General features: G+C 48.8%; 1 protein-coding gene across 4 annotated transcripts in view; it reads left to right on the plus strand.

The window, feature by feature from the left end:
• ZHX2 (zinc fingers and homeoboxes 2) overlaps positions 1–21593 on the plus strand; it is a 121884-nt gene extending 100291 nt beyond the window's left edge. For all 4 annotated transcript variants that reach the window (XM_023750960.1, XM_006085252.3, XM_023750959.1 and 1 more), the window contains 2 exons: positions 13437–16210; positions 20381–21593. In XM_023750960.1, coding sequence (XP_023606728.1) covers positions 13675–16206 — 2532 coding nt within the window. In that variant the 5' untranslated portion in view covers positions 13437–13674 and the 3' untranslated portion in view covers positions 16207–16210; positions 20381–21593. The remainder of the gene's footprint in view (positions 1–13436; positions 16211–20380) is intronic.
• Positions 21594–22572: the final 979 nt, after the last annotated feature.

Genomic DNA, 22572 nt, shown 5'->3' on the forward strand with positions numbered 1-22572 from the left:
GTTTCCTCCCGGAAATGGAGATAAGAATGTCCACCCAGGGCCATCGTGAGGAAGAAAGGAGATAGTGTGTGGAAGTGGGGACCGCGGGGCCCACTTGGCGCTGGTTTTCCTTCCCTTCCTCCCCGCTCCAGCCCTTCCCCAATGTCAGCATCCGCCTTCCTTTAAAAAGGAGATTTGAGTTCAAAAGTACTGAAGACAAGTTGTCACCTACTTAAAGCTATTTCCCTAGTGTCAGCAGAAGGATCAAAAGAGAATTGAAGGAAGCGAGCAGCTCAGGAAGAACGATACAACTGTCAGGGTCCTGACCCTCAGGGAGCAAATGCAAGCCTGCCCCCCACCCGGGTACAGCAGGCAACCCCTCCGCAAGGCTGGGAGCGGGTGCTGGGGACACTTGTTCTCTTGGTCCTGACATGGCTCAAGGCCTCTCGGCCTTCACGTTGGCTGTTGAAGTTTTAGCATTTCTTTTCCACCCATCCCTGTGTTTTCTTCTCCCTCCTCCCGGGTCCTTCTCAGACTTCTCCCAGCAAAGTAGAGTCGGTCTCCTAGCATGTTGCTATGGAAAGAATGGCAACATCATTTGCAAGTTCATGAAAAAAAAAAAAGAAAGAAAGAAAAGGAAGGAAAGGGGGGAAAAAGGAAAAAATAGGACAAGCAGGATTTTTTCTGTAAGTGTTACGAAACTGGAAGAAAAACTGTTCCACCACTAAATATATCCACTTACAAAATCAGCAGATGTTAGCACTTGCACAGCACGGGTCTCTCGGGCCTGCAGAAAACTCTTTGCAGAGCGTGTACATAGATAGCCATTGCTCCCGCAGAACTCTGAGGCTGTGTGAAATTTCCAGGTTGGTGTCTGGAACCTTCCATGTTGACCAAAGGGATGACATGGCAGCCGTTCAAGGGAGACCTTGGAATAACTTGACTAGAGTTTATTTATGTCTTTTAAAGACCTTTCTCCTGTTCTCCCCCCCCCCAATTTTCTGGGTCAGGTCACCCCATCTTTGAGCATCTTGATTCTTTCAGAAGCCAAGCCTTGGAGCCCAGGTTTGAACCCCAGCTCTGCCTTGGCCTAGTGCTGGTCCTCAAGCATGTTCGTCAGCATCTTGCAGCTGCAGTTTCCATATTTGTAAAACACCTACTTTCAAGTTTGTGAAGTTTAGCAGTAACACGTGAAGCACCTGGCACAGTGGCCAGCGCTGGGCTATTAATAGCAATGTTGTGTAATAGAAAGAGATTCTCTTGCCTTCTGGTCATGTGTTTCTACCTGCCCCAGGGACAGTCGGGGGCTGCAGAGGGGACAGTTCAGCTTGTGTCTGTAATCCTGCTGACAGAAGCAGCTGGGTGGCCCCATCAGATGTGACTTGGAATGGAAGTGCAAACCTGGAATGGAAATGTGAACACTTGGCATCTGCACTCAACCTCAGGCCTTCCTCAGCACCCTGCATTCACTCTTTTGTGTTATTTTGTTTTGTTAATCCCCACCGGAGGATATTTTTTCCATGCTGTTTAGAGAGAGTGGAAGGCAGGGAGGGAGAGGGGGGCAGAGAGAGAGAGAGAGAGAGAGAGAGAGAGAGAGAGAAACATCAATGTGAAAGAGACACATCTATTGGCTGCTTCCTGCATGCACCTCGACTGGGGACTAGAGATCAAACCTGCAACCCAGGTATGTGCTCTTGTGCTCTTGACCAGGAATCGAACCCAGACCCTTCAGTGCTTGGGCCGACGCTCTAACTACTGAGCCACACCTGCCAGGGCCCCTTCATTCATTCTTAAAATTACTTGTCAGTCTTGAAGTCCAGATATAGAGCATATTCTCAGTCTTGGTTAATATCTTGGATCTGCCTCTGTTCTGGTTAACTATTAACCGCCTAAAACAACACCAAAACCTAGGAGTTTCCAACAGAAATCGATCATAACTCACAATTCTACAAGTGAAAAGCTGAGACAGAGTATAGCAATTGGGGCTTGTCTCTACGCCATGATCCTCCAAAATATAAGCTCCAGAGGACAGCATTCCCAGTGCCCATATAGTGTTGGCCCTCAGTACATCTTTAATTGAATGAATGAATGAAGCAGTCAACCAACCAAAGAACAGCCAGTGGCCCAGACAGAGAGAGCACGAGATCCAACATGCCACATATCCTGTGGTTGATCCTAGGTGGCTGGGTAGCTGAGGGTCTCTGAGTTGCTACTGCTAACAGTACAGGAATATTAACAGACCTCTGGGCCTGCTCTGAACTTGTCAGCCATATCCTGCTATTAAGAAAAATCCAGGGGAGACTATATAACTTACTTTGCTGTCAGCTGTTACAAGAGCTCCTAGAGAGAGTACTCCTTTGTTATCCCCCGTTGAAATCAAATAATTGCCAAATGAGGCTCTTAGTGGGCCTGTCTTCTGCAAACTGCATTAGACACCAAGGAGATGTGCCGGCTAGAGCAGCGGTCGCCAACATTTCAGGCCTCACGGACCACCAGTGGTCCACAGGTCACCGGTTGGCGACCACTGGGCTGGAGGATAAAGTAACGGGGTGTGATCGATGTTCATAGATTGAGTGAATGTCGATTGTGCACCTACTGACCAAGGCCCTGTGCTCAGAGCTATCGAAGACACAGTGATGAAGAGGACAGGGTCCTTGCCCAGAATGAGCCCTGACCCACTAGGGGAGAGACCTAGACCGGTAACTCTTAAGAGAGCCCTGTGGAAGGTTCACATGGTGTTTTTTGAGGCTGAGGGAGGGACCAAACAACCCGGCAGAGGGAATCAGACAGATTCTTGTGAGAGAAGGCATCTGAGCTACATTTGGAAGACAGGCTAAGTTCGACTGGAAGATTTTGGAGAGAGAGGCATTCCTGGCAGAGAGAACAGTGTGAACGAGGCCTGGAGGGGGGTGTGCGAAGGTTCAGAGTCAGTGAGTGTGCCTTAGGGTGGATCAAAAGCCCGGACAGTATCGGCAAAATGTTGATGATACTGAGGAATTTGAACAAGTTTGGGGGAGCCAGGGCAGGGTTCAGCCAGGGAGTAGTGTGCCATGATCTGTTTTTCAGACAGATCACAAGGCAGCCGTTTGGACAATGCCCGGGAAAAGCTGTGGCCATGTATGGGAGGTAGATTGGGAGCCTGCTGTGACAGTATAGGGACCCAGGAGGAAGGCTGACCTGGGATGGGTGTGGGAGTGGGATGGAGCAGGGAACACCAGTAGAATGCCCAGTTCTTTTTGACACCTGCTTAAGTGGGATGGCAGCCCAGATTCATGATCCCGCCTAGCAGGGGAACAGAGTGAGGTAACCCCCCATCTTAGAGTGTCCTCCAGAGTGTCACCATGGTCCTGGTCTCCTGGAAGGTGGCTGGCCTGAGACCAGTGCTTCTCCAACGGGACTGCCCACTGGAATTGGACTTTTAAGTATATAGGTGCTTGGACCCCACCCCACGGAGTCTGACGTACTGGGTATGGGGTGCAGCCCGAGCACTGGGGTGTTTAAGAGCTCCCCAGCTGATGCCGTGTAAAGCCAAGGGTGACAGTCCCTGCCCCTGCCCTGGAGAAATGCCCTCCCCTACAAAGTCAGGCTGCCCAGCTGCTGTCAGTTGTCATTAGCTAATAAATTGTGTGATTTCTTAATGAAAGGCTATGTCCGGCCCTAGATAGTAAGCTCTGTGAAAATGGAAATTGTATTCCCATTCCTGTGGTTGGAAAGGTCATTCCACTGTGCTGTCAGGCCAGCCGCTTCAAGGTCACCGGAATATGGGCGACCACAGAACACCATGGCCCATTGCCGCATTTCATTGAAGTTATTCACTTCCTGGTGACATGTGTGTACTGTGCAGGACCACCTGTAAACCATTCAACTGGTCACAGTGAACTCCCATGAGGCCTTGGGTGTTGGTGGGGCCATACTCCCTGTGGAAGCTCCAGGGGACAATCCGTTTCCTTGCCTTTTCCAGCGTCCAGCAGCCACCTGTATCCCCTGGTTTGTGGCACCTTCTTCCATCTTCAAAGAGCATCACTCCAATCTCTGCTTCCATCATCACGTCGCCTCCTCTGTAGCCAAATCTCCCTCTGCCTGCCTCTTTTCTTTGAAGAGCTTTGCATTTTATTTTTCAATTACAGTTTACATTCAACATTATTTGGTACTGGTTTCAGGTGTACAGCATGGAGGTTAGATAATCATATACTTTACAAAGTGTTCCCCCTGGCACCATATGGTTTCACTTATATGTGGGATCTACAGTACAAAATAAACAAACAAAATTGAAACCGACTCATAGACACAGAGAACAGACTGGACTGGTGATTGCAGAGGGAAGGGGATTGGGGGACTGGATGAAAGAGGTGAAGGGATTAAGAAGCACAAATCGGTAGCTATGAAATAGTCCCAGGGATGCAAAATACAGCATCGGGAATATGGTCAATTATCTGCCTCTTTTAAGGACATCTGTGATTCTATGAAGGCCCACCTGGGTAATCCAGGACAATCCTTCCCTCTCAACATCCTTAATGACATCATCAAGTCCTTTTTGCCACATACGCAGGTTCCAGAGATTAGGACCTGGATATTTTAGGGCAAGCATGTCAAACTCTCGGCCCACAATGAAAATTTTTGCGGCCCAGCCAATATAACGGTATGTAAGAAACGTTTTAATAAAAATTTAGTGACTTAATTTCTACAATATCCTGTTATACATAATTATTAATAACGAACTACAACATTCACTAATGACTGGTTACTATAATTGTGTTGCATTTATTTCCCTTACGTGCCTTACGCACAGGCACACCATTTCTCCCCACTAATACTAGTAGCGAATATTTTAGCAGCTGATGGCCATGTCATTCGTCTTGGACTGACTTGTTTGGTGTGCACACAGGAAATATTTCACTTTCAGACAACAAGAAAAATAGGTTTATTTGCATTGCGCTTATTAATTTGTGCAGTTATTCAGTGTCTGGTAAGTTAATGTTCAAGAAAAAATATTAATTTTTATTAAAATGTTCTCTTATTTTATGTTAACGATGACTGATTTACTTCAGCCCTTTGTATTCAGCGTGTCTCTATCGCAATTAACCTACGTGTCTATGAAAATGGAAGCTTTTGTTTTTCTGTGGCCCACAGAAACTTCGACCTTGCTTATTTGGCCCATGTTAGCTTCTGAGTTTGACATGCTTGTTTTAGGGGTTCATTATTAGCCCTGTGTCCTGTGCAGAGAGATGAGAAACACAGCCCCTGGGTGCGGTTTAAGTCTGTGTGGTTTGTCTGGGGTTGAACTGGCTTGCATGAATGGCTCTGTGGAGGACAGTACAAGTAAACCTCCAGCCTTTACCCCAGGCTTTGAGGTGCAGGGGAGGCTCTTCGAGGTAGAGATGAAAGGGGTTCAAGAGACGGCTGTGGTTTTGGGAATGCAAAGGGTCGGCTGGAGGGAGGGCTGGGGGACAGAAGGGAGAGCGGGATCTGACACACAGAAGCGGCGACTGCTGGAAAGCCCTGTCTCGCCCTGCTCTGTGCCTGGGGAATAGAGAAATCTCACTGCTCTCCAGGCTCTGGGAAGATGGAGTGTACGCACATCACCCAAGGAATGAAATGAAAAGGTTACACGGGGAATTGTCGATATGATAAATCCCGACCGTCTCGCAGCCTCTCTAAATGTTTTGATAGCAGAATTTGACGGCTTGTAAATCAGAGCAGGCCCATCTTAAACACTTGAAAGTGCCTTATTTATGTGTGCTACATGGAAAACCAGAATTCATTCCTTTTTCTTTCTGTCTCAGCAAGATTTTTTTTTCTTCTTTCAGAAACACACCACACTTCCCCCCAGCCCTGGTTTTCCAAGTTTGAGGATACGTGGGGGTGTGTCTGTGTGTGGTGGCGACTGCTAGGATTCTTTCTACCTAGAAAAAAGATTGTTTTGCCTTGAAGATGATAATTAACTGCAAAATATTAACTGCAAAAATTGTGAAGCCATTTTGCTTCAAAATATGTCTTAATCTTGTTGTGTGTGTGTGTGTGTGTGTGTGTGTGTGTGTGTTTAGATTATTGCTCAGAGAAAGAGAGGTAGTAAAGATGTTAGTTACAATGTGATAGAGTTGTGATTTGAAGCCCAGGCAGGCATAAACAATGACAATTTCCTGATTGTCCTGGCTTGGATCTGAGTCATGAGCTACCTCAAGCCCCTCCAGGGAATTAATTTAACCTTAATTTTTCTACAACACTAATTCCTGCTTTGGAATACATCACAGTGGAGCTGCTCTTGCGTCACCATCAACACTGCTACCATTTGTTGAGCATTTGTAGGTACCTGGCATGGTATTTTGATGGGGTCATTACAAGCATTATGCCATTTGTGGCATTCTAACAATCCGATGAGGTAGGCATTCACTCTGGATTTGTAGGTAAAGAAACCATATCTAGGAGAGCTGCAGTATCTTGCCAACATCATACAACTGGGAGGTGTTGGATGGAGCCTCAATTCAAACCCAAAGCTAGTGGACTGACCCCCTCTGCTTAACTGGCTTCTCAAGGACCAATTCAGCTCAAAACACCTTGATCTTACCATGACATTGGGGACAGACGACCGCCCAGCAGAACCCATCCCCCCAACACAACCCACCTCTAAGAGAAATGTCACCCACCTGCCCCAAATAGATAGGCCACTGAAGTCCTATAAGTGATGGTGAAGGAAGAGATCCTGGGTCCTCTCACCACACTTGTGCTCTTTCCCTTCCCGGACCTCATGGTTGCCTTATCTGATGGACAAGCTCAGGTCACCTCTGAGAGCCTTCCAACTCCAGTGCCCCATGGACCTTCTTGATCCTGGTTTTTCTCCTTTGGCTTCTCTCATTAGAGGGAGACAGTACACTTGGGTGCAAGGTCTTTGTTCATGAGCTATCAAGACAGCGCTTTATTTTGACTGCTTCAAACAACGCATGTGATAGTTTTGTTTTTTAGTTCACTTTGCAAAAACTATTCCTTGAGATTAAAATGTCTTCTAACATTTGACCTAAATGCAGATGACTTCTCCACTTCCCTCTTTTTTTGGAGCTGTTTGGAGCTCTCAACTTATCTCATGTCCATCTGAATTGTCCTAGGTAGGAAAAGGAAGACATTTTTTAAACTATAAAACCATGGAAGACTTTTGATTTCATGTTGACAAATGAATAGTTGTACTTTTCAATGAAGCTTTTTAAGACCTTTCAGAAAGTGTCTTTGGGGAGAAGGGAATTGTTACAGGATAATGAATAATTTGAACATTACTTTGCAGTAAGCATGGAGTGTCAGAAGTAGTCAGTGCGTCTCCTCTCTTCATATAGACACTCATTATCCTGTCCAGGCTGCTCTCTTGATTGGTGGATCCTCTCCTCAAAGAGGCTTTCCTTGAGTATCTCATGGAAAGTAGCTCTTCAGTCACCATCATGTTTTTAAGGAAACTCTTCAGAGCACTTACCACACTATCTATAAGTTCTTTGTTTTTTATTTATTTTCTGTTTTCCCCTCCTAGATCATAGGCACCTTGAGAGCAGGAATGGTATGTCTTATTTCCTGATTATCTAACACAGTGTCTGGCATACAGCAGGCACTCAACAGTGAGTGAGTGAGTGAGTGAGTGAACAAACATATGTCTGAGCTGTGTTCTCTTTTCCAAGGTCCATGTTTCTATTTCTAAAATGTAGGTCTTCTGCTGTATTTCCCTTTTTAAATGCCCAGAATGTTTGAGGATGGGCCTGGGTAACAAGGAGCACCTGTCACGGCCAGCTCCAGTCCTCCTAGGGAGGTTTTGAAGACGAGGATGATGTGGTCAGATTCGTGTTTGGAAACATGATGTTCAGTCGTGGCATCAGTTGTCTGTTTCTAAAAATAAGGCATTGAAATTTTCAAATGACTCACTTTTCTTGATTAGCAAGGACTCAAGGTTATTCCTATAAAAGTGTCACTCTCACAACTGTCCTGAGATTCTTTATTAAAGGAGAACAAATCGTGTGGAATAATAGCCAACACAAGAATGAGAGAATGTTGCAAATGGGTGGGTCACCTAGCTTGTCTATCGAGGTGAGAAAGGCTGAGAATTGCTGTTTTAGGAAGAAATGGTGGCAGTGAGGAGGTTGGCCTGAAACTCTGCCTGTCAGGACATTTGCAGTTGCGGGTGACAAAAAAAAAGAGCCTATCAAACTGACTTAAGCAAACTGACTTCATGGAAAAGTCAGAGAGCGTGTTGGATTCAGGCAGAGCAGCATTCAGTGGGATGTTGTCAGGACTCACTCTTTGCATCTCTCAACTCAGCTTTCAGCTCAGCTCTCAGACATGTTCCCCGTCATGTGGCAAGATGGCTGCTTGGGCTCCTGCACTTATATCCAATCCCATCAGGAAATCCACTGGAAAAGGAATACATTTTTCTCCCAAGGGTTCCAATGAGAGCTCTGGAATGGAGCCACACTGGCTCTGACTGCTCCATTTGGGTCATGAGCCCATCCCTTAATCACTCACTATTGTTGGGGGACATGATGTTCTGAGTGGTCAGGACCAAGTCACATGCCCACTGCTGGTTGATGCACATGGGCCATGAGTGGGTTGGGGTCTTTCTCTAGAAAGAACTGGATAGTCGTTGCCAAGGAGGAAGGAAAGGATGCTGTACGTGCGATGCCTGTCGCAAACAGGTAAAGCCCAGAGGCCAGGCCAAGATGTAGCTGCTGAGGGAAACCCTGAGGAGGACTCAGCTTAGCGCAGAGGAATGAAGAATTAGGAGACATCAAGGAGGCAGAGTCAGGAGGACCTGGTGCGTAATGCACTGTGGGGTGGGGAGAGGGTGGAGGAGCAGGAGAAATCCAGGTTTCTGGCCTGAATGACTGAGTAGATTGTGGTGCTTTTACTTGGAATAAAGAAACATTACGGAAAGATCGGGTTTGGGAGGCAGGTGATGAGCTGGGTTCTTGTGTTAACATTTGAGAAACTCTCAGTGAGGATCATGGATGCACAGAGAACACAGTTGGAAGAGGCTCCAAGACCGGCCAGCCCAGCATCAGCCAGATTGCCCCGTCAGGTACACCTTCCAGGTGGGGCTAACTGAGTAGAGTCTGTTATCCAACCTATGGGATATGGATCACCCATTTTTTAATTTATTTTATTTCCTTGGTTTTCATGAATCACGCTGGCCTTGTTTTTTTAAAATAATCAAATGTCAGTGCCAGTGGCTGCTCCAGTTTTGTCCACTCACGAGTCCGTGTAGTTCATCCTCACAGTCAGAATGGAAGGTCTGCACAGAGGAGACAGGGCTGGGAAGGCTGGTCTGGTCAACATCTATCTGCAAGAATGAGTTTAGAGCTTTGGGCTGGATGAGATCACCAAGGAGGACGAGAGGAGAGGGATAAGGAACAGCCAAGGGCATGGAGAGGCATCTATGGGAGCAGAAAATGGAAGGGGTCGCGAAGAAGGGGCTGCCAGGGGGAGAACATGGAACACAGCCCAGGGAAGCCAGGGGCAGGGGACTTCATGAAGACTGTTTGCCCCTCAGAGGCAGTGCTGTGGCATCCATTTGGCAGTTACCTCAAAAGGCATCCACAGAGCAGGAGAACAGAATACAGGGGGCGAGGGATGAGCAGTGCAGTGCAGAAGAGATGAACAGGAGGAATCTCAAACTTCCCGTGAGAGGTTTGATGGTTACATCATTTGAACAACAGGTACCCGGTGTTGTGAGCTCAGAGCTCATCGTGAACAGGGCCCAGAGCCAAACGTGCTCGGATAGCTCCCTGGGTACCATTTCCATACCCATATGGCGATGGAAAAGCCGAGGTCGCAGAAGACTGAGGCAACTCGCCCAGGCTCACACACTGAGTGGTGGGACCAGGCCTAGAGACAAGCCTCTTCCACTCGGGAGCCCGAGCTCTTCGTCGCTGCTATAGGAGGCAAGAGCTGGTATAATAATGTGCAGACGATGGTGGAGTTGAGCAGCTTTGGAAAATGCACTGTTGCTTTTCACGTTTGTTTTGCTTTGTTTACTCTTTTAGGCAACCTGGAGTGTTTGTAACCCACAAACACCCAGGATATTGGGTGAAAGGAGTTGAGAGTTGGTGAGTGCTGGGCTGGAGGCCAGGTAGCGGGGTTATTAGCCTTATGGTGGGGAGTCCAACTACTTCCACTGAGGTGGAGAGAAAAGACCTGGGCGTGGAGATGGGGGAAAATGTGACTGTTGTCTTGTGAGCTTGATCAGGTGACCTTGATCTTCTCAGAAACATTCAAGGCAGAATCTTTTACTAAAACAGAGAGGCAGCGTTGGGAGAACTAAAAATATTGGCGCAGTTGCCATAGAAATTTCTATGGGCATGTACAGAAGATGAATAAACAGACTTCGGAGCAGCATGACTGAGGTGAGATGAGCTGGTGTAAATGTGCAGCAGCTTATCCAAGGTTGGCAGCTGAGGGGGGTTGTGGGGGGAAAGGTAGGGATGATCAGAAAGTAGATTGAAGAGGAGGAAGGTGCAGAAGGTCCATCTGAACCTCACTTTGCCAAGTCCGTTCATCCTTAATACTAGCTCACTAATTCAGGTCACCCTTTTAGGGAACCAGAATGTGCCAGTGTTAAAGGTGTTCAGAGTCGAATCCTACAGGTGCAGATTCGCCCCATTTTCCAGCTGCAGGAACTGAGGCTGGCCGTGGGGAATGGGAGGGCTGCATTTGGTGTCCTTCAGGTGCGTGTGGGTTTGGGGCCTGTGAGGCAGGCATCCTGGTTGTGGCGGGAGAAGGATGAGCTCCTCTGTTGGTAAGTGGCAGAGCCAGGGTTCAAACCAGGGAGGCCTGGCTCCAGCCTGTGCCCCTTCCACCGAGCACGTGGGCCTAATGGTGAGTGCTGAGGAACAGCAGGTGGCTGGAGGCCACATCCTCGCCTACTGAAGGGCTGGAAGAGTCTGAGCTTTGGGACCATTGTCCCTGAGTGAGTGAAATTCTGGGCTCCAGGTTCACATGGGCCCAGAAGGGTCTGCCTTCTCAGGCATAGCTGGCTTCCTCTGACCCTGAGCACTAACTGAGTGGGGTCTCAGGTTACCACTCCTAGGACACCAGCCTCCTCTCAGAGCCCCGTGTCACCTAAATGCATAGTGACACTGATGCAGTGGGCCACATGGAACAGCCACAAACAGCATTTCGACCACTGAATTTTTTTTTAATTTTTTAATTTTTTTTTTTTTTTGCTGGAGGAGACCATGCAAGCTTTCTTCTACCTAATATAAGAGTGTCTCCAGAGTAGCAAGTTGAAAAATATGTTATAATTCAATTAAAATCTTTCTCCTTTGAACACTCCCAGAGGGGAAAAGCCACTAGGAATTTGTGAGAAATCTAATTTATAGACTCAGTATTGGGAAATTGAATCGTTACAGGGACCAAGCAGTGCGGATGAAGGCAGGAGAATCTGGGCTTCGTCTTCCTCAGCAGCTCATTTCATCTCTCTGAGCCTCAGTTTCCTTACCTGTGAAATGGAGCTTAGAGCCATCTGTTGGTCTTGTGAGAATAGTAAAGATTATGCATGCAAATAGCATCTTGCTACTGCATTTTCCTGCCTACACTTAACCAGTTCAGCAAGCCTCTTCTTTAAAAAAAAAAAAATTGTCTGAGCAACTGAACAATAAAAGCTAAGCACAGACACAGGTAACAGGAAATAGCTTTTTTTAAAAAAAAATGATTTTAAAGGGAGAGAGAAAAAATATATCAATCCACTGCTTCCTGCATACCCCCTACTGGGGATGAATGTGCCCTGACGGGAATCAAACCAGTGACCTTTTGGTGCACCAGCCAATGCCCAACCAACTGAGCAATACCGGCTAGGACAGGAAATAGCTTCTTAAAGCTCTCCCCCCACCCCAACCACCAACTCCACTGCTATGGTCTCTATTGTTTCTAAAGGCGTCTCGTGTTATTCAGCACCCAGCATTCTCTGTTCTATTCTCTTCCACCATCATTACTTTGTACAGTTCTCCCCGATTTCTGCATCATCCTCTGACTTGTCACAGCCTATTCCAGCAGCCGGAGTGTGATGACCAAGGGGGAGAGGGAAGCATGAGCCAAAATGTGCCAGGGTTTGCCGGCTGTCATATAAGGGTGTGGAATTCACTCTGATGGGAAACTGAGAGAGCGCTTCATGGAGGAAGGCGACATGAACTGATTCCTATCTTAAATCATCCCTCTGCTGCGCTGAAAAGGGAGGAAGCAAGAGACTCATGAGGCTGGTATAGAAGTCTTTGGCCCAAGGGATCAATGGTGGAGTTATTGATGGAGGTGAAGAACTCTGTAGAGGGTGACACGTGTTTGAGGGGAAGATCAAGAGTCTGGTGTTCAGTGAGGACATGGAGACTGAAGATGTCAGTTGAGGGTTGTCATAAAGAAGACATGGTTCCCGCAGCTCTGCTATGCCATGTCCTGTCCTCACCGGTACCCTGAGGGACCCTCACCACTGTAGGCGAAGTTGCCCAGCAAGAAAATACAGGGCTCCAGCCTTAGGGTGGCCAGGTTCTGGCTTCACAAGGTAGAAACGCCCCTCTCCTGTGTCCTGCTCAGGTTTGTCACCTGAGCCCCTAAGGAGATGGGTGTGGACCCAGAGCCCCACAGAGTAGCCCATGAATGTAAGTATTCATTTCCTGCCTTGAGCACTTTTGTCAGTGGGACCTACACCCAAGCCAATGGGAGGGGCAGGAGGTGATATGCCATCTCCTCCATTACCCTCTCCCCAGATGTCAGCTATCCTTGTTCCAAACACTTCTCCTTTAGCCACACAATGAAAGGCCCTATCTACATCAGCCCATGACTGTAGATGCTCAACATGGCCCAGCCCATCAGTCCTGGAAGGTGTATCTCTACAGTGTAGTATCATGCAGCCATTTTTAAATATTATTTTGCTCCATATTTATAGAAATGGGGAACCTTTCAAGTGAAATGAACTATAATATTGGGGGTGATGTTTTTCTCCTTTATACTTCAGTGCATTTTTCTGGATTATTTATAGTGATTTTATTTTTATGAATAGAAACAAAAGTTCATAACTGTTTTTTAATGCCCATACAAATGCCACTTGCTGGATCCAGGAAAGCGTCTCACTTCTAACATGCCAACAATTAGAGCGGCTTGAGAGCCCAGCCGCTTGTCATCTGCACTTTCCCTCCACCACCCCACCCGCCACTCCAGAACTCAGTACCTTTGCTGCTTTTCTGTATCTATTTAGTCTCTAAACGTGACAGAGTGAGCTGCATCCTCATTTGCTCGTTTTGGGCCAGTTCCCACTTCCCTTGCAAGAGAGGGAAGAAAAGAAGAACGTAATCTTTCACTGTGGCGTGCGCCCACCCTCATGCTTACCTGGGTGTTTGCTCTGGGTGCCATTTGGGATGGTTATGGGTGCAGCTCAGAAAGCAATGCTAGTTACTTTTGCCTTGTAGAGAAACACTGACCCTATCTTTGTTCTTGTCCCACAGATACGATGCTGCCTCTTGTGTTTAACTGTTGGAGCAGTTACAATTTTCTGTGCTGAGATCATTCTGGAAACACTAGACTTCAGCATTGACGAAGCCAAAGTCATCGGAGGGGAGATAAAGCCAAGAGCCTTTCTTTGAACAAACAAATAAGTTTGTTCCAAAAGTTTTACTGCCCCCTCCCTACACGCCCCCCCCCCACCCCTGCCCCAAAATAAGCCATCGCACGCAGGCAGGCAGCATGGCGAGCAAACGAAAGTCTACAACCCCGTGCATGGTTCGGACATCACAAGTTCTAGAACAAGATGTGCCCGAGGAAGGAGACAGGGCCAGAGAAAAGGGGATCGTCACGCCACAGCCTGAAATGGCCAAGGGCAGTTGGGCGGCGGAACCTGAAAACTCTTCCAAAGAAAATGAAGTGATAGAGGTGAAATCGACAGGGGAGAACCCCTCCAAAAAGCTCCAAGGCGGTTATGAGTGCAAATACTGCCCTTACTCCACGCAAAACCTGAATGAGTTCACGGAGCACGTGGACATGCAGCACCCCAACGTGATTCTCAACCCCCTCTACGTGTGTGCTGAATGCAATTTCACAACCAAAAAGTACGACTCCTTGTCCGACCACAACTCCAAGTTCCATCCTGGGGAGACCAACTTCAAGCTGAAGTTGATCAAGCGCAATAATCAAACTGTCCTAGAGCAGTCCATCGAAGCCACCAACCACGTTGTGTCCATCACCACCAGCGGCCCCGGGAGTGGTGACAATGACCCTGGGATCTCGGTGAGTAAAACCCCCATCATGAAGCCAGGGAAACCGAAAGCTGATGCCAAGAAGGTGCCCAAGAAGCCCGAGGAGGCCACCCCCGAGAACCACATGGAAGGGACTGCCCGCCTGGTGACAGACGCAGCTGAGATCCTCTCGAGACTCGGAAGCGTGGAGCTGCTCCAGGAGTTAGGGCACGTCACGCCTTCTGTCCAGCTCCCACCAAACATCAACCTGGTCCCCAAGGTCCCCGTCCCGCTGAATACTACCAAATACAACTCTGCCCTGGACACGAACGCCACCATGATCAACTCCTTCAACAAGTTCCCTTACCCGACCCAGGCTGAGTTGTCCTGGCTCACAGCTGCGTCCAAACACCCAGAGGAGCACATCAGAATCTGGTTTGCCACCCAGCGCTTAAAGCACGGCATCAGCTGGTCCCCAGAGGAAGTGGAGGAGGCCCGGAAGAAGATGTTTAATGGCACCATCCAGACAGTCCCCCCGACAATCACTGTGCTGCCCACCCAGCTGGCCCCCACAAAGATGTCTCAGCCCATCCTCCAGACAGCTCTGCCATGCCAGATCCTCGGCCAGACCAGCCTGGTGCTGACTCAGGTGACCAGCGGGTCAACCACTGTCTCTTGCTCCCCCATCACACTTGCCGTGGCCGGAGTGACCAGCCACAGCCAGAAGAGACCTTTAGTGACTCCGCAGGCTGCCCCTGAGCCCAAGCGTCCACATGTCGCTCAGGTCGCTCAGGTGGCTCAGGTGCCAGAGCCCCCACCCAAGGTGGCGAGCCTTTCGCTGACCGCGGCCAGCGACCGCAAGAAGACAAAGGAGCAGATAACCCACCTCAAGGCGAGCTTTCTCCAGAACCAGTTCCCTGACAATGCTGAGATCTACCGACTCATCGAGGTGACCGGCCTTGCCAGGAGCGAGATCAAGAAGTGGTTCAGTGACCACCGGTACCGGTGCCAAAGGGGCATCGTCCACATCACCAGCGAAACCCTTGCCAAAGACCAGCTGGCCATGTCGGCCTCCCAACACGGTCGCACGTACCATGCCTACCCAGACTTTGCCCCACAGAAGTTCAAAGAGAAGACCCAGGGTCAGGTGAAAATCCTGGAAGACAGCTTTTTGAAAAGCTCTTTTCCGACCCAAGTGGAACTGGATCGGCTGAGGGTGGAGACCAAGCTGAGCAGGAGGGAGATCGACTCCTGGTTCTCAGAGCGGAGGAAGCTTCGGGACAGCTTGGAGCAAGCGGTCTTGGATTCCATGGGGTCTGGCAAAAAAGGCCAGGATGGGGTGGCCCCCAACGGTGCTCTGTCTCGACTTGACCAGCTCACCGGTGCCCAACTGGTCAGTTCTCTGCCCAGTCCTTCACCAGCAATTACAAAAAGTCAAGAACAAGTCCATCTCCTGAGGAGCACGTTTGCAAGAACCCAGTGGCCTACACCCCAGGAGTATGACCAGTTAGCAGCAAAGACCGGCCTGGTTCGAACTGAAATTGTGCGTTGGTTCAAGGAGAACAGGTGCTTGCTGAAAACCGGGACCTTAAAGTGGATGGAGCAGTACCAGCAGCATCACATAGCGGAGGACCACGGCTATGACACCCTGTCGAGGAAAGCCGTCAAGGCCGCCGTCACCGAGAGCCCGAAGAACGGGAGCGAGGTGGGCCCGCAATACCACAAGGACCCCAAAAAGCTCTGCGAAGAGGACTTGGAGAAGTTGGTGCCCAGGGTGAAAGTGGGCAGCGAGCCAGCAAAAGAGGGTTTGCCAGCAAAGCCCTCAGAGGCCACCTTGGACAGGTCAGAGGGCAACAGCCGAGAAGGCCAGGGGAGTGACGAAAACGGGGAGTCAGGCGTTGTGGATTGGGTGGAGGTGACGGTCGGAGAGGAGGATGCCACCTCTGACCGGTCAGACAGCTGGAGCCAGACTGCCCCGGAAGGCACCGCAGAGCTGGCTGACTCGGACTCCGACAGCGTCCCTGCCGAGGCTGGCCAGGCCTAGACAGGTAAAGCCACCTGTTTCCCCCGGGCAAGGAGGGGAGGATGCTGGGTTTCTTTCTTTTGGTTGCCAGAGTCAATGGAGTTCGTAGGGTACAGAGATGTTGACAAAGATGATGGGTTCTTTATTTTTTTTTTAAAGGAAGAAAAGTAGGGGCTCGTAGATTTCATGTTCTTATTTAAAAGGCTGTGCTAATGGGTGACAGCCCTGTGGCCTGTGGCCTGTCTGGACACCACCCTTTGGGCCTGTCCGTTCTAAAGTCTAGTTGCAGTTTTGTGATCGCCTGTTTTGTGATCGCTGCTCTAAGAACAAAAACAAACAAGAAAAGGATGTGTCCTTTCCTTTTTTTTCTTTTTGGATTTTTAAAGGGTAAGTATCTACGTTTACTGGCTGTAGACTTGGGGTCGTTTCTATTAACCTGAAAGGTTTGGGCATTCGCCTTGTCATGGTGAATGGAAGGTGCCCTGTGTATCTCATTAAGTAACCCTGCTCCTAGCTCTGCTGATTGGGTCCCCCAAGCCCCTTCAATCTGGAAGAGACTGGTGTAAATTAGGCCCGTGGAGCCACAGAGGCCTGGGAAGGGAGGTTACCATGGTTACTAATGGCCATGTCATCCACATAATGGGACATGCCACCCAAGCCCTTGGTGTTTGTGCTTCACAAGAGGTCTGTGCAAATCAAGGCCTAAAGCACAGCAGCTTGCTTGGTGGTGCACTTAGAAAAGATGTCAGAGGTGGGCGTGGGGGGTAGTAGGGAGAAGGATGCAGGAGGGAAAGATCCACCTTGGCCAAAGCACAAAAGCCCTCCCCGCCCCCATGTCATCGTTAAAAATAATAAAGGTAAGGACTTCCAGAATGATTGGAAAAGTCCCAAAGGGAGCCTGGAAATGACCATGCCTCTTTATTAATGAATTTGGACAGCTGTGGCTGGCCATGTCACTCATTCATTCATTTATCCAGTAATAAAATGAGGCACCTGGCAAAAAAATAAAGTCTTCTGGAAACCGTGTTTTAGCCAGTTCCTTCCAGTATGAAAAGAGCAATTTAATGAGCAGCCAATCACAGAATGGCGTCAAGTCTTCCTCCAAGGAAGGAGGAAGTAGTAATGGGTTGTGGATCAGGAAGCAGCTCAGAGGGAGGGGGAATAACAGGAAGAGGGCTAAAGGCTGCTGATGTCACCCATAGTGCCAGCTACCCACCTCCGTCTGGCTGCCTCGGTTTTGTCCTCCCTCTGGCCACTTTCTGGCAAAACCCTACCAGTCTGGCCCCTCTCTCTCTTGTTAAAGTGGAAGAGCGATGGTTTTTGTCCAATCAGAATCTGCCTGAAAGCTCCTAGTTTTCCTTGTCTGCTGTCCTTGACCTTTTCTGATACATGATACAAGTCTACATGATTGCTTTAGACCAGTGGTTCTCAACCTTCCTAATGCGCGACCCTTTAATACAGTTCCTCATGTTGTGGTGACCCCCAATTTCATTGTTACAAATTGAACATAATTAAAGCATAGTGATTAATCACAAAAACAATATGTAATTATATATGTGTTTTCCGATGGTCTTAGGCGACCCCTGTGAAAGGGTCGTTCGACCCCCAAAGGGGTCTCGACCCACAGGTTGAGAACCGCTGCTTTAGACAGTAGGGTCCAGTTCAATTTGACAAATGCATCCTGAACACCTACTGTGTGCCAGCCCACACTCGTAAACTCATCTGGAGTCTGACTAGTGAGTTTCAAATATGACCCCATTTGCTCAAATTCTGTTGAACCACCTGGGTAACATTCAGTGAAGGGAAAAGGGCAGGAAGGGGCAGTGACCCCTCTGATCCTTCTGTCTTGAGCCTCCTGTGAGCAATGAGGGGGGACTTACCTGACCTATAAGTCTCAGCAGTTTCCCCAACCCCAGAGCTCCCCAAACTGCTATGGGAAAGAGCTTCTGCCAGATGTGCCAAAGTTGACCGAGGCCTGGGGTGGGGATGACTGTGAGTGGAATGGGCTTTTCCCTAGCCACTGGGAAATCGCTTACTCCCTCTCCGTGCCATTGTATTGTCCTTATCTCGATTCTAATTAAAATCAGGCCATGCCCCCTCTTATCGAAGGCAACTTGCCTCAGAAATATGATTGAGAGATAATAAATCACTATCACAGTGCTTGTTTTTCTTTCTCATGGAACAAAGTGTTATTCTCTCCTGAGTCCGAAGGGCTTGGGGAAATCCCTACAGGGAAAATGAAAGAGAAACAGAAACGGAACGCTATCGAGTGGGGAAAGAATTCTAATTGTTTCGTGTTTCCCCAAAGGGTAAAATAATAGAGAAGCAGATTTTGCTACAGAATTAGAGACAGCACTTTTTAACATCCCAATTGTCCCCGAGGTAGACAGGGGCGGCTATGGGAGGCAGTGGGTTCCCTGTCCTGGGCGGAGTTCAGGGAGAGGCTGGACATCCACGTGGCAGAAATGTTTGAACAGTGGCCATGAAGAAATGGGCGTGATGGCCCTGCAGTTTCCTTCCAAAGCTGAGACCTGCTGCTCTGGGCCCAGGTGATCCATCAGGTCATTGGCCTCTGCTGTTGGGGAATGCCTGTGACCAAGGGGTGAGATTCTGGGTAGAAACCCAGGAGGTTAAAAAAGCAATATTAGCAAGAGGCCACAAGGTCAAAATCACTGTGATACTCTTAAAAAAATAAGCCTGAAATGTGAACTTATCCTGAGTGGGCCAGACACGGTGTAGGGAGGGAGGGACGGGGTCAGCAGTGAACACTGTGGGCACTGTCCATGCCGTCACGGGCCTCATAAGATGTACAATTAGCCAGGCAGTCTGAGGACAGCTGTGCTGGGGAAGCCCCGGCACAGGGACACTCAACGAAGAGAACTGATGGCATCTGGGACAAGGCCTTTCGGGGAAGTGGCCTGCAAGCTGGGATTTGCTGGGGGGAAGGCGACTGGGCCCAGACGAAGACACCAGCCCTGACTCTGCTTCCTCTTCCTCTGCTCTGAGTGGAGCAAGCGTCTTCCCAGACTCACTGTGAGAGAGCTGCCCGCCCCACAGCCGAGTCCCGCCCAGGGCGACACACCCTGCACAAAGCCAAAGGAGACTGGAAGTGCAGCATTTCCCACCGACATCTGGGATCTCTGCAGAAGCCGAAAAAAGGGGCCCTGTCCCTCTTTCTCTGAATCATCCCTTTGGTCTTGCAAGGTGTTGTTTTGTATTTTTTAAGGGCCTTGTTCAGCATTTCTTCCTTATGAATGCATATGCTTGGAGAATTCTGCATGTCCATGTCCATAAGAAATTACACAGGGAAGGAGAAAAACCTCATTGCTGGATAGAGAACCACCTTAGTTTTGAGATTTACCTAAAAAGTGGCAGTTTCTGCCAATCACTTGAAGAGACAGGGGTCAGTTTCATTTATGAGACAGGAGGAAAATGTGTGTACTCTCACACAGGTGCACACACATACACACACATGAATTTGCTTACCCCTAAGGCCCTGATTTTATACCTAGCCTTCCTCAAGGAAAAATGAAGCAGTATTTCTGGAGCACCTGCCTGTTTTGCACAGCTCATCTGTATCCCTCTCAGAAGCCGTTGGGGTATGAATTATAAAGTGAGTCAAGTTCGGGGAGCTTCACTGGCCTCAGCACGCAGCTAGGAGGTGGGAAGATCCTGGATCAGCTTTCTGGTTGAGGGAGGGGAGAGCAGTCGCTGTCCACTCAAAGAGACGGATGCCGTTATCACCCGTGTCTTACAGACACAGAAACACAGCCCTTGGCAGAATAAGTCACGTGTGCACTGCCTCAGGGCCAGCAGGTGGGCAAGGTCAGAACCAGAATCTCCATTTGTCTGATTCCAGAGCCTGTGAGCAGACACTGTGACTGGCTGCCTGTATAGGAATCATCAAGGGGCTCGTAATGATGAAGGAATCACACAGGTCACACCCCTGTGATCCCCCAGGAAGCCACCCTGGTTCTGAGGCTGCCTCCCAATCTGGTCAGATTGTGCTCAGGAAACACTTTAAAACTGGCCCCAAACTTGAAGGGTGTTTGTTCATCTCTCCTCCTGTCCCCGTTCCCTTCCCTCCCCCCCAAACCCCCTCCCCCCCACTGGCTTTGGAAGGGGTCATTCCCAGCCCCTGCCACCAGCCACCATCTCCCTGACATCTTGTCTCTGGTTTTGTGTCACCTTCTAGGGAAGTCGGTCAGAACGGCTCTGTCTGTGAAGAAAGAAGAGAACTCCCCTCCCGGGCCTGCGGGGCCACCTGGCCAGAGACTCCAGCCGGACCTAGTTCGCTGGCCTGTCCCTGCAGGCGCGGACCGAGCGGCGTCACAGGCGCCTCCCAGAGGACCGGTGGGAATTGTTCATCGTGCCAAAGTCCTACTACTGCGTTTTCAATGGGTCCTTGTAAATAGTTGGCTCCTCTGCCCTGTCCCCCACCTCTTGCTCCACTGGAACCAATTTGTACAATGTGGGAATTTTGCTACCTTTTTAATCGCGGGCAATTTCCATCTCCAGCACTACCATCGGGAGGTTTTTCCCAGGAGGCGGGGGCTGGTCACACGCGCTTTTTTTTCCCTTCCTTTTCGTTTTTATTTTATTAATTTGGGGAAAGGGATAATATAAGCATTAGTGCCATTATATCTACTGGATTTTAGGTAGGGAGAGTTCATTTTTAAAGGTGGATTGAAATTTGGGAGATTTCTCGGGGAGGCGTCGGACTCAACTTGGAGAGAGTTTACAGAGGGCAGATCTTCCAAATCAAATCTGTTTCCACTTCTCCCCCAGCCGCCTCTGGGATCCCCGGGTAGCCACGCACAATGCTTTCCCAGCGGCCTCCTGCAGGCCTGGTTTCTCGATGGCCTGGCCTCTGAGTCAGACCGGGGGCCCAGCCATTGCCGGGCGACCTGGGGGGCAGGTGGCTGTCCTTTTAAAGCACCTTTTTAGATACTCACAGAAAGGGCTCCCCCCTTTGTAGCATTGTCATTACTTTTATAAAATGACAACAAAAAGAGATCTTCCTCTCTAGATGGTACAAAGATGAACCGCGTTGGTTTTCGTTTCTGTTCCTAACTGCCTTTTCTCAGTGTGGTATTTGACAAGATTTCAGCTTGAAGCCTCACCATGAATTGATTTTTTTGTTTGTGTGTTTGTTTTGGGCCAATTTTAGACTCCTGAGTGCGCTTTTCTTCCCAGTTAGTTCTAACTTTTAAAGAAGAAAAACCAAGAGACATATCTGGTGTAAATGTTGCAATATGAATTGTGTGTGCAACCCACCCACCCCCCATTTGAGTACATTGCACAAATAAAATGCTAGGGAGTTTGGAAAAAAAACCCACAATTTTTCTAACTTGTTGCTCCTTTGCTGTAACTCAATAAAGCAAAGACTAAACATTTTTATAACCTTTTCCTCTGCTCCTGGTCCTTTCATTTCTGTCTGGCTCCCAGGCCGCGGCAAACACCCCCACTGGGCATGGAAAGGGGTGTTTGTGAAAGGAGGGCACACTGGAGGAAGCTGGATGCAGGTCTGAGATGACATTCCAGACACCTGTGCCTCTGGCTTTGGGGACTTTGCTATATGCAATCGATCCTCTCCTTACCACCCGTTGACCTCCAAACTCCTCCTATTCACCCCCCCACCAAAAAAAAATCCAAAAAAATCTAACCTGCACTCTTCTTATTAAAAAAAAAGAAAAGAAAGAAAGCCATAGCCGGTATGGCTCAGTGGATAGAGCGTCAGCCTGCGAACTGAAGGGTCCCAGGTTTGATTCTAGTCAAGGGCACATACCGGGGTTGTGGGCTTCGTCCCCAGTAGGGGGCGTGCAGGAGGCAGCCAATCAGTGATTCTCATCATTGATGTTTCTATCTCTCTCTCTCTCCTTTCCTCTCTGAAATCAATAAAAATATACTTTTTAAAAAACACACACAGTAAAACGTGGCTGTAGCTCCCTCATTTCCTGGTCCCTGCCTACACTGCCTCTCCTGTCTGAGCTCTCAGACCCCACAGACCCCATCCCCAATGGTGCCCTGCCCTTCCAGCCCAGAGTCGCCTCCAGCTTCTTCCTTGGCAGGTAGCTGCCTCCCCACCTGCTTTTTACACCCTTGTAGTCTGCTTGCTACTCTCAAGCTATTTAAATAAATTCTTCAAGGAAGGCAGTGTGCAAAGTTATCCAATGCCTGAAGAAAGCAGAGGGAAAACCTTGCCAGAACGTTTGTCTTTTGATTTTAATATCTGTACCAAAGAGAAGCCTTGGTCATTGGTTGCAGTGAAAATACACAGAGAGGACAGTTGTGCTCTTGAAACCACCCAAGTTATCTTTTCTCTGTGGGGAATGGCTAAAGGGGGGCAGAAACCAGGAGAGAGGTTCTTAAAGCGGAGTAGCTGGA

The sequence above is a fragment of the Myotis lucifugus genome, unplaced genomic scaffold (assembly GCF_000147115.1).
Source record: "Myotis lucifugus unplaced genomic scaffold, Myoluc2.0 scaffold_17, whole genome shotgun sequence".
NCBI classification, from domain to species: domain Eukaryota; kingdom Metazoa; phylum Chordata; class Mammalia; order Chiroptera; family Vespertilionidae; genus Myotis; species Myotis lucifugus.